Raw genomic sequence first — 18854 nt, 5'->3', positions numbered from 1 at the left:
GAGCTGCCAAAAATTCCAATCTTCTTTATAATGAAAACTTTTTGTTATATAGCATTTGACAACGATTTCCATTAGAATAACCAGTGGTCACAAGGAAGGGGGAAATGTAAATATGAGAGCAAAACCTGATCTTTCCTTTTTTTTTTTTTTTTGAGACGGAGTTTCACTCTTGTTACCCAGGCTGGAGTGCAATGGCGCGATCTCGGGTCACCGCAACCTCCGCCTCCTGGGTTCAGGCAATTCTCCCGCCTCAGCCTCCTGAGTAGCTGGGATTACAGGCACGCACCACCATGCCCAGCTAATTTTTTGTATTTTTAGTAGAGACGGGGTTTCACCTTGTTGACCAGGATGGTCTCGATCTCTTGACTTCCATCTCTTGATCCACCCGCCTCAGCCTCCCAAAGTGCTGGGATTACAGGCATGAGCCACCGCGCCCCGCCCTTTCCTGTTAATGTATGCATTTATCACTAAAGCTTTGCAGTTGCTGCTTGTGCTGCCTCACATAGTTATGGGATGCTTGTTTTTGTTTTCCTTTGCACTGACATACTTTTTCATATCCCTTTTGATATCTTCTTTGACCAACTGGTTGTTCAAAATTGTGTTGTTTAATTTCCATGCGTTTGTGAGCTTTTCAGTTTTCTTTTTGCTGTTGGTTTCTAGTTTTATTTTATTGTGGTTGGAAAAGATACTTGGTACAATTTCAGTCTTCCTAAATTTGTTAAGACTTGTTTTGTGAAGAATCCTCCATGTGCAACTTAAGAAGTGTGTGTATTTTGCTGTTATTGGATTGAATATTCTGTATGTCCATTTAGGTCCATTTGGTTTATAGTGTTGTTCAGGTCTACTGTTCCTTTGTTGATGTTCTGTCTATAACTGAAATTGTAAGTGAAATTGTGGTTCTATCTGTAATTGGAAGTGGGGTATTAAGGTTTTGTTTTATTATCATATTGCAATGTATTCCTTTCTTCAGTTTGTCAATGTTTGTTTTACATATATAGGTGCTTTATATTTTTAATTCCTGTATCTTCCTGAGGGAGTGATCCTTTTATCATTACATGTTCTTCTGCTTCTCTTGTGACAGTTTTGGAATTAATGTTTATTTTATCTGATAAGAACAGCTATCCCTAATCTTTTCTGGTTACCATTTGCATGGAATATCTTTTTCCATCTCCTTACTTTCAGGCTATGTGTCATGTAATCTAAAGTGAGTCTCTTGTAGACAAATAGTTGGATCTTTTTTTTTTAATTTAAATTCATTTAGCCACTCTATGTCTTTTGATTGAGAGTTTATTCAACTTACATTTAAAGTAATTATTAATGGAAAAGGATTTACTGTTACCATTTTGTTTATTGTTTTCTGTTTGTCTTATAGTTCATTTGTTCTTCTTTTCCTCTCTTGCTAATATCTTTTGTATTTTGTTGTTTCTTTGTATTCATATTCTTTGATTTTTTTCTCTTACTTTTGTGTAACTTCCATATGTATTTTTTGTGGTTATGATACAATTTTGATAAAATCGTTTATAATTATAATAATCTATTTTAAGCTAAAAATGAAATTAATATCAATCACCTATAAAAACTCTACACTTTTATTTTCACCACATATATACTTTATATTGTCAAAATTCGCATATATTTGTATTGTATTTCCATAAATATATATTTTTAGTTATAGTTATGCTTATAGTATAGTTATGCTTATAGTATTTTTCCCTTTTGACTTTTATACTAGAATTGAAAGTGATTTACCCACCACTGTTACGGTAATACAGTATTCTGTATTTGTTTGTATATTTACATTTATCAACAAATCTTATACTTTCTTATGCTATTGTTCACTGTTTAGTGTCCTTTCATTTCATGTTAAATAAATCTGTTTAGCATTTTTTGTGAGGTAGGTCTAATGGTGGTGACCTTCTTCAGCTTTGGTTTGTCTAGCAATATCTTTATCTTTTCTTTAAGAATACAAGAAACAAGTACTCTTATTTCACAGTTTCGTTTCGTTTCTTCTGTCAGCACTTTATATATGTCATCAGACTCCCTTCTGGCCTGCTTCTGCTAAAAATCCACTAATAGGATTACAGAGATTCCCTTGTATGTGAGCAAGTCACTTTTCTCTTGCTACTTTGAAGTTTAGTATTTGTCTTTTACCATTGATTATAATGTGTCTCTGTGTAGACTTTTTTGTTGTTGTTGAGTTGGAGTCTCACTCTCACCCAGGCTGGAGTGCAGCAGCATGATCTTGGCTTCCTGCAGCCTCCGCCTCCCAGGTTAAAGTAATTGTTCTGCCTCAGCCTCCCAAGTACAGGCATGTGCCACCATGCCCATTTGATTTTTGTATTTTTAGCAGAGACAGGGTTTCACCATATTGACCAGGCTGGTATCGAACTCTTGACCTTGTGATCCACCAACCTCAGCCTCCCAAAATATTGGAATTACAGGTGTGAACCACTGCATCTGGCCCTCTGTGTTGACTTTTAGGGGTTTATTTTATTTGGAGTTTTTGGGCTTCCTGAATTTGAATGAACATTTTCTTTCCCAGACTTGGGAAGTTTTCAGCCATTATTTCTTTTAATAGCTTTATGATTATTTCTGTTTTCTCCTGGGGCTCCCGTAATGCATAAATTGGTTCATGTAATGCTGTCCCATAAATCCCTTAAGCTTCATTCTATATTTTTCATTGTTTTTCTTTATGTTCCTCTGACAAAATGATTCTTAATGACTATCTGAGTTTATTGATCCTTTTTTCTGCTTGATCTAATCTTCTCTTGAACCACCCCAGTGATTTTTTTAGTTCAATTATTGTATTTTTCAGTTCTATCATTTCTGTTTGATACTTTATCATTTTGTTTAATTTCTCACTTTGTATATACATTATTCTGATCTGAGTGACAGTTACTTTGAATTCTTTGTCAGGCTCATCATATGTCTCCATTTTATTAGGGTTAATATTTGTAGATTTATTTTCTTTCTTTCTTTGAAACGTATTTCCCTGTTTTTAAATTTACCTTGGTTCTCTGTGTCGGTATCTTCACATTAGACAAAACTGTAACCTCTTTTAGTCTTTGTGGACTAGTTCCGCATAGGAGAAGACCTTGATCCATCATCCCAGTCATAGATTTTGGAAGCCTCTAAAACTTCTGACTATCCTGACTGCCTCCTTAGTTCTTAGCAACCTCCAGGCATCTAGAGAATGCTGGATCATTTCAGTGCTCCGAGACAAGCAAGATTCATTTTCTTTGGAAGCCATTTTCTTGGGGAGCACCCAAAAGTTGTATCATTGGATACTTGTTTAATTATTTCTCTGCATAGAGAGAAGCAGGCACCTGAGTGTTTTTTATTTTATTTTATTTTTTGCCTCAGTTCAGGTGAGGGGCTGTGGCAACTAGTCGTATGGTAGGCCATACTACCTAGAAGTTTGTTTTTATTTGTTTGTTTGTTTCCTCCTGCTTGCTCCACACTGAGGCATGGAGAGGAGCTGTGCAAAGTACCTGCATGTGTGTTCAAAGCTCTGTTTATTCTCTGTATACCCCAGGGTCTAGTGTGTGCTAGACCTGTCAGCTATCCAAGACAGGTAAGATAGAAGACACTCCCTTGGATAGAAGCCAGAAAAGTTGGGATGTTGTGCAGTCCTATTTCTTCACTCTTCACTCAGAAGCAGGAAGCTGGAGGTTCCCTCTTGATTATATGGCACTGTGCTAGGGATAGCAAGAAGGTATCTCCCCTTTTCCTGCTTCTTTCAATGTAGCTGTATTTGCCCTTGCCAAAGGTTCAGGAGCCATTCAACTAGTTTTTGTATTTCTCACACACAAAAAAATTGATTCATGTGTTGTTGTTAAATTTGTGTGTCTGTGGGGAAGGAGAGTTCAGGGCCTCCTATTCTTCCCCCTTGGTGCCATCACCTTTATCACATGGTAATTTAATTTCCTTAAAAGCAGTACTTAATAAACCAGAAGAGGTTAAGGAAAAATTATGTCCCCCTACCAGAAAATTCTAAAGCAGCTTACAGCTTGTCCAAATTATTCATATGATATGTGTTCATAGTGAGACTTAGCTAACCAAATAAAGGCTGTGACTGACTAGAGAAGCAAACATCTGACAGTTTTTTGAGTTTCTAGGAACAAAAGCTTAGTGTCAATAAAATAGGAAGATCTTAGTTATTCTACTGTACTTAGAAATTGGGCACACTGTCCAAGAGCATGTAATTTCAGAATATAAGCACATACAGAATTACATTTATTGAAACACAAAGATTAAAATAAAATTATGACAGATTATATTGGCTGGCCTTTTACACAGTTTATTCCATGTCAGAAAGATAAAGGACTCAATATAACTTTTCCTTAAGCAATTCTTTTTTTGGGGTCCATGGTTGAGGTCATATAAAAAGATTATCCTGCAGTTTCTGAACCATCTAGAGATTTGGAAACAATATCATCTAGATCCTTTGCTGGATGCCCTGAGGGTAAGGTAAATATATGTTAAGGTTTTATATGTATCATGGAAAGAGGCTGAACCTCTCTCTCCCTCAAGCCACATTTAGGAAACTGGAGCATACGTAGAGGCTATCAACCAAGACAGATCATTGTGATGCCAAATAATACAACAAACAGTTCAGGAAATAGCAATGCTATTAACTTGGAAAGGAGATAATTTGGAATTGGAGAGTGAGCAGATAGCTGCATTTGATATTTGAACGTTGTCTTTCTGTGAATATGAACTTAAGTTATTTACTGTGTGCCTTTACTCAGTGAATGGAAGTTAGAAGTAGGTATAGACTCCATCGCTTTATAAAAATAGTTTTGAGTGATTATGTAATGAAAAAGGTATTGATGGAAAGGAAGATTATGATTAAAAATATTCAGTGTAGAGTTTTTAAAGCATGGAACACAGTTGACTTCCTTGACTCCCATTGAAATCAACAGGCCATGTGCAGTTAAAAACCTCAGGCAAATTTCCAAACACTTACTTCAGCCCATCAGTAAGGGCTGTGAAGTACCATTCATGAGGGGATGATGTTTAGCTTTTCCAGCTGTGATTGGCAGGATACTCTGTGTTATAGTTTCTGTTATGTATCATTGACATCTGAAATCAATGTTATAATAAGAACCTGCTTGTCACCAAGGCAGGCAGGCAGGCTTACAGCTGTGAGCAGTTACTGTAAAATATAGTTTGGATTCTATCTTGGCTGCCATGCATGAGTAACTAAGCATGTATTTACTGCAATGTACCAAAATGAATTCCAAATTGAGATTATTATGGAATTTTAAAAAATGTATAATAAATTATTTTTTAACTATAAAGTTTCAGCGTACAATGAGAAATCTCAAGAATTTATTTTTTCAAGAAATGTTAGTTAAATTTATAATGTAATTTAATTAAATTTCCTATTGGATGATTAAATAAGAATTATATAATTTTCTGTAAAAAAAGCTAATGTGTGTTAACCTTATCCTTATTTAGGAGATTTGAGTTTTTCCCCCTAAGTTTCCCAAATATCAGATAGGTAAGGAAATAAGATTTATTTGTCTTTTCTAACCCCAAAAGGTATGCATCAGAATGAGTGATATTCTTCAAAATAGTCACTTCTGCTATGGTAAGCTATCATTTATAACTGACTTAAAAATTACATGAGAAAATGAGCCAGCCAGATGCAGTGGCTCATGCCTGTCATCCCAGGACTTTCAGAGGCCAAAGCAGGTGGATCACCTGAGATCAGGAGTTTGAGACCAACCTGACCAACGTCGCAAAACCTTGTCTCTACTAATAATGCAAACAAAAAATTAGCTGGGCATGGTGGTGCATGCCTGTAATCCCAGCTACTCTGGAGGCTGAGACAGAGAATTGCTTGAACCCAGGAGGCAGAGGTTGCAGTGAGCCAAGACTGTGCCATTGCACTCTAGCCTGGGTGACAAGAGTGTGAAACTCCCTCCCCCAAATTATTTACTTCATTTCCTATTTTTGAACAAAAATAAGATTACCCAATTACCCATTACACTATCCCACTTTATTCTAAGCCTCAAAATTTATTGAATTATAGGTGATTTCAAAAATCAAATTCATCTTCAGAGAATCAAGATTTGCTACTTGTAAGATTTATTAAAGGAATGTCCCAGGCTAGAAGGCAAGTCCATAAAGAAGAGCTTTATAAGAGTTTGCACAGGCCACTGCTTCAAGGGATAGGCCTTTTTTGAAGGTAACAGATTTCTGCTAAAAATAATAAGCCTTGTCACTTTATAGGCACATAGTGTTCACCATATCTAATTGAAGGTTTTCACTCTCCTCTGCCTGGGCTAACTCGTTGGATACTTTGAGTGACTAGGTGTGTGTCTCCATGCTTTCTGCCCATATGCTAGTTGGAAGTGGTCGGTGCAGGGAAAATGCCAGCAATTAGAAATAGCCAAAGAGTTTAACTGTCCCAACCCACCTCTCACCAGTCCTAATGGGCACTTAGAAGAATAGCATAGAGTGACAGGCTGTAGTTGACTCATAAAGTCTGTCAGAGGAACAGCAAGAGCTGTTTGGCAGGAGCACTAACCAAGACTCAGAAGCAGGGATGGAATTGGATGAGGCCAGCGAAGAACCCATGGTACAAATTAGGAGATAGTTGCTAACCCTGTACTCACATGACCCTGAGAGTAAGGTGCCTTCTTAAATTGTGTGCCCTGTCTCACCTGCCTCACCCTACTGCTGGCCCTGGTCACTGGGGCTAATTTCTAATTCAGTTCACTTTTGCCACAGACTTGCTGAGCAATTTGGGAGAAGTTAGAGGCAATCTCATCCAGCTCCACATTTCCCGAAAGTAAAATGGAGATAATCCCTGAAATACTAATTCTGTAGGTTGCTAGAAGGATCCACTGGATGTGACAATGTCTTGTAAGCCATAGTCATTTATATTATCATTTTGTTTCTTCTTTCTACCATATCAAATGTTGCAGTTTTTAAAGCATCTCCTCCTGGGTTAGTTCTTCTTATTCAAATAGCTGGTCATAACTGGAACTATAGGGAAGATTTTTTTTTTTTTAAAGTGTAGATATCTAGGCTTTGCTTCAGACTAATTAAATCAGAATTTCTTAGTGTAGGTCTCAGGAATCAGTATATTTTATACTGTTTCCTTATTAGTTATACTTATTTTTACATTTTCTCATTTATTTTATGTATACTTTATTTAATTGACATATAATAATGTTTCTATTTATGGGGCACATAGATACTTCTTTATTAACTTATTTCTTAATTGCTGCCTTACAATGTATAATATACATCTTTAACATATTAGGTCTAACTTGAAATAATGTGTCCTACTTCATGTATTATTTAAGAACCATACAACAATATACTTACAGTTCCTACCTCCTTTTGTACCGTAACATAAAAATGTAATTTTTATTTTACATATGTTATAAACCCCACAATATATTATTTATGGTTTTTTCCTCTGATCTCTTACCTTCCCAAGCAATTAAAAGTAGGAAAACAAAATCTTGTATATTTTACATTGATTTTTATCATTTCTGGTACTCATTTTTCTGTGTAGCTCCCTTTCATATTAAAATTCTTATACTGTCAATGAATTCCCTCAGCCTTTATTTGTCTGGAAAAAAAAAAACTTATTTCACCTTCACCTTTGTAAGATATTTTCACTGGGTGTGGAATTTTGAGTTGGCAGATTTCTTTTAATTTTTATTTTTCAGTACAGTAAATACGTCATCCAATGTGTTCTGGCTTGTGTGGTTTCTGAAGATTAGCATCCTGTAATTCTTACCTTTTTTTTTTTTATTCTTGATGTTAAGTAGTCTATCATGTTTTTAGATGTGTGTTTGACATAAAAATGTCAAAGGAAAACCTTTTTGGGATTTTCTGAGTTTCTTGCATCTAGACTTTGATGTCTTCATTATTTAAAAATATTTTCAGCCATTATGTCTTGAAATATTACTTCTTATTTTTTCATTTCTTTTTGAGACTTCAATTATAGTATGATAGACCATTTTACCTTGCATTGTAGGTCTTGGATACTCAATTATCTGTTTTTTTTTCCTACAATTCTTTTCTCTTGTGTTTTAATGGGAATCATTTATTGTGACCTATCTTCAAGTGCACTATTTATTTCCTCAGCTTTTTTGAGTTTAGTGATGGGTCCACTGTATCAGTTTTTCATCTCTCAGATCATCTTTAAAATTTCTAGTGTTTCCATTTGATTTCTATTTTTTTTGTCAAAGTTTCTATATCTCTGCTGAAATTCACCATCTGATTATGTATATTGTTGACTTTTTCAAGCTAGATACTTTAACATATTAGTTATTTTGAAATTCCTATTTGTTATTTCCAACATCTGGGTAATGTCCAAGTCTGTCTTTGTTGTTTGCTTGATCTTTTCTCATGGGTTTGTGTATTTTGCTTTTTGTGTGTGCATTTTTTTGTTTATTTTGTTTTTGTGTATTTTGTAATTCTTGGTTGAATGCCAGACATCATGTATAGGATAGTGAGGACTGAAATAATATTTATGCCTGGAAATTGGCCAGGCTTTTTTTCAGGCCGTTAATGTGAGAGTTGGAATCCATTAATCAGGACCTGAGCTGGACTGGGGCTTTATTGTTGCTGTTTGTAACTTCATTGCATCGTAGCTACAAATGCCTCCAGAATCGGACTGCTAATGCCTCGTACTTATATTTTAACATCTATAAAATTTTCAGATTCTTAGGCTGAAGCCTTGTTTGGGGGCCGTTAGGTGCTGGAGGGTTTTTCTCAGTGTTGCTGCTGCTTATTAGATTTTAGTTGTCTTTGTATGCCTGTGTTGCAGAAGGGATCTCTCTCCTTGCACTGTCCTCTTCCAGTGGTAGGCCACTATTGCTAGTTTTTTAGTGTTAGGCTTGTAGTGGAGTTAGGGCTGTTTTTGCTTTTGTTGTTGATTGTTGTTATTATTTTGTTTTGTTTTTTAATCTTTTCCTGGCCCTGTGTTAGACAAAGTCAGCCTCATATCTGTGGTTGATCTTGAGCAAGAGTTTCCATCCTTGCCCAAGTATGAACAGTCCATTACTTGTTATAGGAGTCAGGTCTTGGGCACAGGAGGCTTTTACGCCCCTTGAGACTTTTTCTTTTACCCTTTTTCCTGCAGTAATTATGTTTGCCTACAATCTAGAGGTCAGAAGGCTCTCTGTCTCTCTACCAGAGCCACATTGGTTTTACTTTTACTGCCCCTTCAGAAGCAGTAGATCTTTGCTTGGCACCTGTGGGCAAGCTCCTCCTCTGGCAGCTTAAAGCTTTTGTTCTTGTTGTTGTGGTTGTTAAGAGAAAACGTTCCATGGAACTGAGAGGGGCTGTATGCCTATCCCCTGGCAGCCATATATCACCTCATTCTCATCTGCACCGCAAGGGAATATCTTGTTCCCAGACTTTCTCATGGCTTCCAATGTTGACACATGGGAAAAGGCTTGCCCATTAGCACAATCCCCTCTGTGTCTTCGGCTACCAGCTATTCCAAATGACACATTAGTCCAAGTGATTCTAATGAACAAAGGATCGAGAAGCACTTATAGGAGAAGAGAATTCTTAGGAAGTAAATGTGTTTTTATAGAATTGCTGTTGGTGTGTTATTAGAATTATAAAACTGAATGCAACATAGTTTTCCACTATCTTCAGAATAGAACATTTAAAGATTTAGAGTAGAGTATAATGAGGAGTATAATTTTTCCTTTTCCTAATTCTGGAATTTTTCTGGTCTTTGACTGCAAACTCTGCCCTCAACTTTTTGTGACTAATCTAATTAGTATCAAAAGAGAAGATATTTACCTAATGGCTTCCACACAAAGGATTGGAGGCTGTCCTCTGATTTTCAGGGGTCACTTAGCTACTGAAATTCCAGCTCACCTTGAGGATCTCCAGTCAAGATCCTCAGCAGCTCTGGGCAAGGAAAGTATTTTGGCATCTGGCTGTCAAAGGGAGACTCTATGGCCATGCCTCTTTCTTAGTGCATGCATTTCCTGTTGACAGAATCGCATCGCCAAGCGTAGCAGGAAGCTGGTGGACTACGACAGTGCCCGCCACCATCTGGAAGCTCTGCAGAGCTCCAAGAGGAAGGATGAGAGTCGAATCTCCAAGGTAGGGATTGAGCCCATGGTGAATACCACTCACCATATTTTATGATCTGTTGCAGCTTTGCTTTTTAAAATTGTTTCCTCTGCAAAAGGAGATTGATTGGAATCTGAACAGAATTTAAACTGAAACATCGTGCTTTTTATTATTTTTAATTAAAATAATGTGTTTCATGATATTGTACAGTTCATATGGGTGACACTGACTCACAGATTTTCATCAGAATGAACTTTGACCTACAATGTTGCAGGATCAAAGAAAGTAGTGTCTTTGCACTTCCTTAGGTGGTCGTGGTCAAATGCAGATGCAGATGGGACACCACGCTGAAATGTTCAGAGGTGACTTTTGATTGTCTGGGAGTACACATGCATATATTTGCATAAAACTAATTTTTTGTTAGAAAACTTATTTTAGTAGCTTTCACCATGTATGTCAGCAAGTTACAGAGGTTGACTGACGTCACTTCCTAACTACGCCCTCTTCTTCTGATCTTGCCTTTTCCTCGGTGCCTACCCACAGCTTCCTGAATGGTCTTCTGCATCTAGCTATGTTTCTCAGCTGCTTACATCTTTTAATGGTTTCTATTGCCTCTACAAAAGATACTGAATTTCTTAGTACAGCATAGAAGACCCTCACAATCTGGCTGTAACTCACCTGTTACATTTGGCTGCAACTCACCTGATCCATCCTGATCTACTTTCAAGCCTCTTTTCCCTTCCTCACCTTCTATAAACATAGCATGAGCCAGAGCTACACATCAGTTTCTGAGCAGGTCACAATGACAAATGCCCTTCATGAGAGGCCTCCTAGATACCAGACACCCTGTTCAACACTTCGTCTACATTAACTTTCCTTAATACTCAAAACAAACTGTGAGGTACACAGAGGTAAAGCAGTCTGACAGGTTTACATGGTAAGCTAGAATTCCATTTCAAGGTGTTCCACCTTGATGTATTGTAATGTATTTCCTACCCTCTCTTTTAGCAAACATTTTCTAATTCTTTAGGATTCAATTAAAATATTACCTTCTCTCTTCTCTGCACCACCTTCCATATAGCATGCTCTGTAACACATTGTAAGTCCCTTTTGTAAATGCATCCTGTAATGTAATTATTTAGACTTTCCAATAGACTGGAAATTTCCGAGGGATGCATTCATGTTCAGTATCTATAGCAGCGCTGTCTACATGGCAGGCAGCTAACATATTTTTGTAGAATAAATGAATCAGCCAAAAGCTGAAAGAGTAACCATTGTAATCAATCCAGTTTCCAGTTTTAGGGAGTCCTAGTGTTTCTTGTTTAAAAAACAAGGGTTTAATTTTAACCAAATACTCTCCTTTTCAAAATGTTTTCAAGATGCCATAAACTATTCTCATTTTATATTAAATGATGCTGTTGTGTGTAGAAATGGTCTTTCTTAGTGTAAACACTAAGTGTCATGTTTCATTTCTAGGCAGAAGAGGAATTTCAGAAAGCACAGAAAGTGTTTGAAGAGTTTAATGTTGACTTACAAGAAGAGTTACCATCGTTATGGTCAAGGTAAAAATGTTTCTTTACAGATTGCACATGTTCCTTTTAGAAATTCAAGTTCAGTGACTATCCCTTATCTTGTCTTTATTATCTGTGACACTTCAACACTGTTCAGTGGAAGTGTTCTTTATCCATACTTTATAGTACTGTAGCTACTTGTTGGCTGTGGCTATTGATCACTTGGAATATGGCCAGCATGAAAAGGGAGGAACTACATTTTAAACTTAATTTGTTTTAATTTCTTTATATTTAAATAACCACATGTGGCTAGCAGCTGCCATATAGGATGCCACAATTTTAGATCTTAATCTGTTTCTCAAGTGGAGACCTAAATCTCAGTTAGAGACATTAGGAGGACTGCCCTTGATATTGAAACTTACAATAATATCCTTTCAGCTCTTGGAGGAACTTTCTTTATTCCAACAGCTCATCTAGTCATCTGGCTTAAATGATAAGCCTCTTCTTTCAGCCCTGACTTTTAAATCTGAACTCAGTTCCTATTTTAGGCACTTGACATTCCTCTTATTTATATGTAATTCTGCATTTCTCATGGAATTAAGTGTATTTTTAAATAGTTGTTCTATTTTTCCTACTCAGTAGTAGAACAAAGTTGTTGGATGAAGTAGGACCTTATGATTCTTAATCTCTATCAGCATCCTCATGCTCTTACCCCAAATTAACCAGAATTGTACTTAAAATAATATGACGTTATTTCAAATCAGGTCCTCTATTTCTAACTTCCAACTAGATGGATTTGCCTTTAAAGCCTTCCTATATACAAATTCTAGAGCTCCTGTTTACCCACCAAAATTCTAAGTGTTTTGAGGGACTATGCTAGAGTTTGCCCATTTTTGTGTCCAATTCTAGTGTTTTAATTTTTGCCAATAAAAGGCCCTCAGTGTTTCTCTCAGAACTACTGAAATAGCTGGATGAAATGTTGGCTACTTTTTACCTCAGTGTCCGGCCATCACCCAAAGTTTGACATGCAAAATTATGTCATTGCTTATCTCAATTTACTCATTTTCTCTATGTCTGCATTTCTCTTTTTTTGGTGCCACTCTTTCTGGACTCCCAAGGCTCAAAGCTTTGGAATTGTTACCTACAGGAAACCGAAGAGCCATCAAATTAAACAATCCATCATTTTTTGGTGTGGGCTTCTGGATTGCTCTCTCCTTCTCGGGTCCCACTCTCCCCACCCTAAACCTCGTCATCCTGTTGTGGATTATGATGGTAGTCGTGCCCTTAGGTTTCCTTCTATGACCTCTTCCTGAACACCTTCTCTTTCAGAAGCTCCATGTTGGTATCTCTGTGGCCTGCTTAGAACCTCACTGTATGTGCCTAAAGAAGACTTCTTCTCTCTCCCAGAGAGGATTTAAACCGCCTTAATGTATATAACTTTTAGGGATAGAGATAAAACAAACATTTGTTTATGATTTGAATTTATTTAGTTATTAACATTTATTTAAAATTACACATTATGTGATGCTATGGCTATTTTTCATTTTTTATTTTATTTACTTATTTATTTATTTTGAGATGGAGTGTCGCTCTTGTTACCCAGGCTGGAGTGCAATGGCGCAATCTCAGCTCACGGCAACCTCCGTCTGCCTCCTGGGTTCAGGCAATTCTCCCGCCTCAGCCTCCTGAGTAGCTGGGATTACAGGCACGCGCCACCATATCCAGCTAATTTTTTGTATTTTTAGTAGAGACAGGGTTTCATGTTGACCAGGATGCTCTCGATCTCTTGAACTTGTGATCCACCCCCCTTGGCCTCCCAAAGTGCTGGGATTACAGGCGTGAGCTACCGCACCCAGCCGCTATGGGTTTTTAAAAGAAATACAGATATTACTTTTTTGCTCTCACATTTCATGGAATGCTTTTATCTAAAATCTTTACATATATATGTAGCATCAGTGTTTTTTCCTCACTTGAGATACTCATCACCTCAACTAGTAGTTCTCCAGAGCTTATTATCATCTTCAACAGATATTTAGTTCCAAATGTAAGTTGTCATTTACATACAGTTAAGAAAGTTATTCTTTTTATTTCCCTTGTAAAGGAATTTTTTTATGATCTCTAATGTAATTGGTTAATTGCTTTTTAAATTGATCTTCAAAAAGGCTTGGGTACCACAGTGTTCAAGGCTTTCAATTATGAAATAATACCCCTGGGAAACTGCCAGTGGCCAATCATGAAACTTTGGGGAAATTGCCAGAATTGCCAAGAGACAGATATTTATTATTTGCCTTAGTATTTATTGGGTATATAACTAAGTTTTTTTTCTAGTGAGTTCTACTAAGCATCTAAAACTTGCATTGATGTTATTTCAGGCTTTTGTGCCCTTCCTACATTGTATTTTGTTATTCAAAATAAAGCAATTGTTGGAATGTCTTGTAACATGAAAGACTTTGTAGGGACTTAAAAGCAAAGAGAATATTTGAGGGATAATTTTGGAAAGAAACCTTTCCTATTTTCTAGTCATACACAGTATAAGTGTTTCAATGCTTTTGAAATCAATCTAATGTCTCATTCTGGCACTTAGGAAATAACATCAGTCAAAACTAGTTATTCAATCCAGATTCCACCTTTTGATTAAAACCTGACTTATGCCTTCCTTTCTATGCAGCATGTTTCTTGATGAAATCCAGGTTACTCAACCATAATAATTGTGTGCATTGTGTGTGCTATATATGAAAGAATATTTTTTTTGAATACTTTCTATTTGCTAGGTGTTATTTTGCCTACTTTAAATATATAACTTCTAATTATTACAATTACAGATCTCTCCATTTTACAGATGAGAAGCTAAAGATCATATTAGTTAAATACCTTGCCTAAGATTGTTAAGCTTGTGAACCCTAAAGGTAGCGTTTAAAAACACTTGGGTATTTTGTTTTGTTTTCCTGTAAATCCTGCTGCTTTTTTCTTGGGCCCCTCTTTATCTAAAATGAGTTTGTATGCAGTCATAATTTTTCAAGTTATTTCATGAATATATATATATTTTTAAGAAGCCACATTACTCCTTTGCCTTCTATGATGCAATGCATAATACTGGGCGTGCAGTAATAAACATATTACATATTAGTTATTAATACATGAAAACCTGCATCAAACTATTCAGAATCACTCAGAATGTTGAGTGGACTATATGCTTGTTAGGTTCGGGTAGACTATAGGTTGTTCAAGTTTTTTATTTCCTTACTATCTTCTGCCTTGTTGAAAGGGAGATATTGAAGTTTTCTACCATTACTGGGCTTATTTCTGTCTTCATTTCTGTGAGCTTTTGCTTCATGTATATTAGGGCTCTGTTGTTAGGTGTATATATATATATGTTTATAATTGGTATATTTTCTTGAGGGATTGACTGTTTTATCTTTATAAACTGTCCTTCTTTGTCTCTAATAATTTTGTCTGTTTGTCTGATATTACTATAGCCATTCAGGCTCTCTTTTCATTATACTTTGCATGGAATATTTTTTTCCATTTTTAAACTTTCTACCTTGACTCTAAAGTGTGTCTCTTATAAACAGTATTCAGTTGGATCATTTGTGTGTTTGCACTTGTGTGTGTTCTATCTATTCTGCCAGCCAGTGCCTTTTGATTGCTGTGCTCAGTCCACTTACCTTTATATAATTACCAATAATGTAGGCTTTCTGTCTACTATTTTGCTAATTGCTTTGTATGCTTTATGTTTTTCTTGTTTCTCTATTCCTCTATTGCTGCCATGTGTAGAAAACTTTCAAAATTTTGGATTTAAACTGATCTTCAAAAATTAGTAGTTCACGAAGTAGAAATGAACTACTGCTTAGAAGGGAATGCAGGTTCAATTTTTAAAAAGGAAATACTAGACTATGATTGCATCTTTTAAAGGAGCTTATAGATTATATAGATCAAGATGGTAAACTGGTATCACAAAGGAAAAAGGACTCTAAAGAGAATTCTTGAGGTAAATCTTATAAATTAAGTAAAGACAGCACTTAGTGAAAAGCATAGTCTAGGCTGACATAGAGCATGAATAAAGGCCTGTGGATTGAAGCAGCTGTGTGGGTTCACGGAACTTTAATTAGTCTAACGGAGCTCAAGGTCAGCATGATGGTGTCTGGGAAGGGCTTGTGGTGATGAAGCAGGAGAAAGGCAGAGAGCAGATAAATTTGTCATTCACTCAGCAAATATTTACTGACCACCTACTGTGTGTGAGGAACTCTGTTATATGCTAAAGATCTTGTACTGAAAGTTTTGTTTGCTTTATTGAAGAACAGGGTAAGGCAGTTGCCTTTAGAAGAAATGAAAAATAAAATATCAGACAGTTCAATGCAGAATTTTTTTAGAAAAGAATAATTTAGTAGAGAATGACATGAGATGGGGTAACTCAGACTGTTGTTTGGATGTTTAGGGAAGTCATCTCTCAGAGACAATATATAGAGAAAAGGAAGTCTTGGGAAAATTGAGTCTGGCTAATATATGCTGAGTTGAAGAATCATTAGGAAATCCAAAACATAGGTCGATTAAGCTAAGTGTAAAGCTTGAAGAGGGAGTTGGGAGTCATTACCATATGTGTGGTAATGGTGCCATGGGAGTTCATGAGGTATATGGTCAGACAGATCAAATGGCAAGATGAGGGTCAAAGGCAGAACCTTTGAGAGTGCCAATATTTTATGGAAATTGCAAAAGAAGAGGGGACTGTGCAAAAGCCTTCAAAAAATTAATCAGAATTGTAGAAGGAGCCATGGCAGAGTGATATCTGAAAGGCAGGAATGGAGAGAGTTTTTAAAATGCCAAGACTGTTATTTACAATAGAGGCATCAAGCAGATGAGGATTAAAGAGGCATCACCTTTGAAACTTCCAGAAAAGTTTCAGTAGATGTTGGGATCAGAAGCTTGATTATGGGCATTGGAGACTCCATTGGAGCTGAGGAAGCAGCAGCAGCAGGTGATGGTGTCTGTTATTTTGAGGATTCTAACTATGATGAGCCTGAGGAATTGTGGCAGCAGGTATAGGGAAATTATAGGGCAAGGGAAGCTTTTTAAAAATAACTCTTGTCATTTTGAGAAGATGGCATACCTGTGGCAAAGGTGGAATAATTTAAGACTGAGGATATGTGGGGCAAACAGGGGGTCAGGACAAGGAGAAAAATGGTGTTGATAGGACTGGTCAGAGAGTGTTGAGGGGTACACCAAAGGGCCCAAGTTTGATAAAATAGGATGCTCAACCTGAGCAAGGGTGTTGGCCTGAAAGAAAAGGTCATTGATCTCACAGAAGTTTTAAAAAAGCAAGTGGGATGGAAATGAATGAATGAGGGAGCTCGTGGGCTAGGAAATTAGGTTAGTGGGTTGGCCACTGGTCTGCCTCTTCTCAGACGTGAAATCGTTGTGAGTCATGGCAAGATCCAAGATGTCAATTGCCAATGCAGAATGTGTATAAATAGGATGCTGGGATCACTCATTAGAGGGCTTGTGTTTTGGCTGGATGGTAATATGGTTGTCGAGATCTACAGTGTTAGTGTTAGGATTTGGTGAGTGAGAGGGGAACCCATGAGGCATGCCATTGTGGATGATGGTTGGGGTTGAGGAGTGTTGCTCAGAGGTTGATATTATGGTTTGAAGAGGTTGAAAATCAGTGCCATTAATAGCAGAATGGAGTGTAAATGAGCTCAGAGGATCAAAAGAGAGCTAGGAAAAAACTCTTTCTCAAACCTTATTTCCATGGTAAGTGAGGGACAGCAGGGGATGCTTCCTCCACTGCAAGAGGCTCTGGGGGAAGCACTGACACCCCTCCGAGGAGACAGATTTCCTTAGGGCATCTCGGAGGGAAGGGTGCTCAAGCCTGCAAACTGTAGCTGTGATAAGCTCAACTATTAATTTTTCCTTCATTTCTGAGAACAAAGAAACATCTTAATTAAGAAATTAAGTTAGCTTTGACAGCCAATCAAAAGGGGCCTGAGGATGCCACATTTGGGGAAATGGTGATATCTCAGAGTCTCTTGTTTACAAAGAACTTTCAAAATGAAACTTTCAAGCAGGTAATATCAGAATCAAGAGCCTGGTACTCTGTGTCTGTATATTCTGCTGCTGCTGATGTTAGTTTTTTACAAGCCAGGGTCACATCAGAATATGCTCTCATAGTGGAATGAGTGCCAAGTTTCTTCATTCACTGGCTTGTTTATTCATTCATGGAATTTATTCATTTATTCATGCCTGCCGTGTACTAGCTGCTGCGGCTGTCATCGTGAATTAGTTAAAGGCATCCCCCTCTTTGCAGGGGCTCTGACTTCATAAACTGGAGAAAATCACTCAGTTGTTGTCAGGCCTCTCAGTCCATTCAGCGCACATGTTTTAACAACTGTATCAAAAATGTTGGACATTTTATCCTAATTAAATACATGCTAGTTAATTTAAGTTCTAAATTAAAAAACAAAATATTAGAAAAGTATAGATGTTTGTTTAGTTACTCTAAATAAGATATTTCTGATACTATACCAGTTTCTCAGGATAATAATTGATTTGACAACTTCAGATATGCTGTATATCAGAAAAAAATACTGAAATGTGGAAGATTGGGACTTCTTTTGTGTTTTTGCTTAATGCATTCAAAGTTCAATATGTTTAATGGAAGTACCATTACATATTGAAAAGAAAAGCAATACTAAGAAATAACCAAAAAATTTGAATAGGTGATTCACAAAAAAAAGAATGCTAATGAGCAATAGATAAATGAATAAAAAGTGTTAACATTAATTAAGGAAATATATACTTAAAAGTCAGGGAGATGCTAACTCTTGGCTATCATATTTACAAAGGTTGTATGTAAGGCAATGTTCAATTATCTTGTATATAAGGTAATATTTAAGGGACTATAAGTGGCCCAGTCTGGTGGGAACAGTTGAGCAGTTTGACAGTGAACATCAGTGCTTATTTGGTTCATTGCTTTTATCAGCAAATACCTCCAAGAAATCTATTCTGAGGAAATGATTAAGCTGTGTACAATACCTTAATCATAGATATTCATTAGGGTTTTATTTAGCATAGAAAAAATTAATAAAAAGAAAATAATATTCTCCAGTGAAGTTGAACTTACACATCTCTTCTGTCTGTGCCCTCCTTCTGTTTAAATTGGACCCCTCTTTCTGCAGCCCAAGTTTGTCCTCTTAAGCTGATGTTTGCAGCTGGCACAGGGCCCATTGCTCTTCTGTCCTCTTCGGTTTCTATAACTGTTTCTGCCCATATCCACTCACT

The 18854-nt window shown here is 36.7% G+C and overlaps 1 protein-coding gene across 4 annotated transcripts in view; it reads left to right on the top strand.

The window, feature by feature from the left end:
• Window positions 1–18854, top strand: part of AMPH (amphiphysin) — a 234236-nt gene that overhangs the window by 136633 nt on the left and 78749 nt on the right. For all 4 annotated transcript variants that reach the window (XM_002751342.7, XM_035253205.3, XM_035253206.3 and 1 more), the window contains 2 exons: window positions 9991–10098; window positions 11545–11630. In XM_002751342.7, the coding sequence (XP_002751388.3) occupies window positions 9991–10098; window positions 11545–11630 (194 nt within the window). The remainder of the gene's footprint in view (window positions 1–9990; window positions 10099–11544; window positions 11631–18854) is intronic.

The sequence above is a fragment of the Callithrix jacchus genome, chromosome 11 (genome assembly GCF_049354715.1).
Source record: "Callithrix jacchus isolate 240 chromosome 11, calJac240_pri, whole genome shotgun sequence".
Classification (NCBI taxonomy): domain Eukaryota; kingdom Metazoa; phylum Chordata; class Mammalia; order Primates; family Cebidae; genus Callithrix; species Callithrix jacchus.
This window is presented reverse-complemented; position numbering and strand designations above follow the sequence as displayed.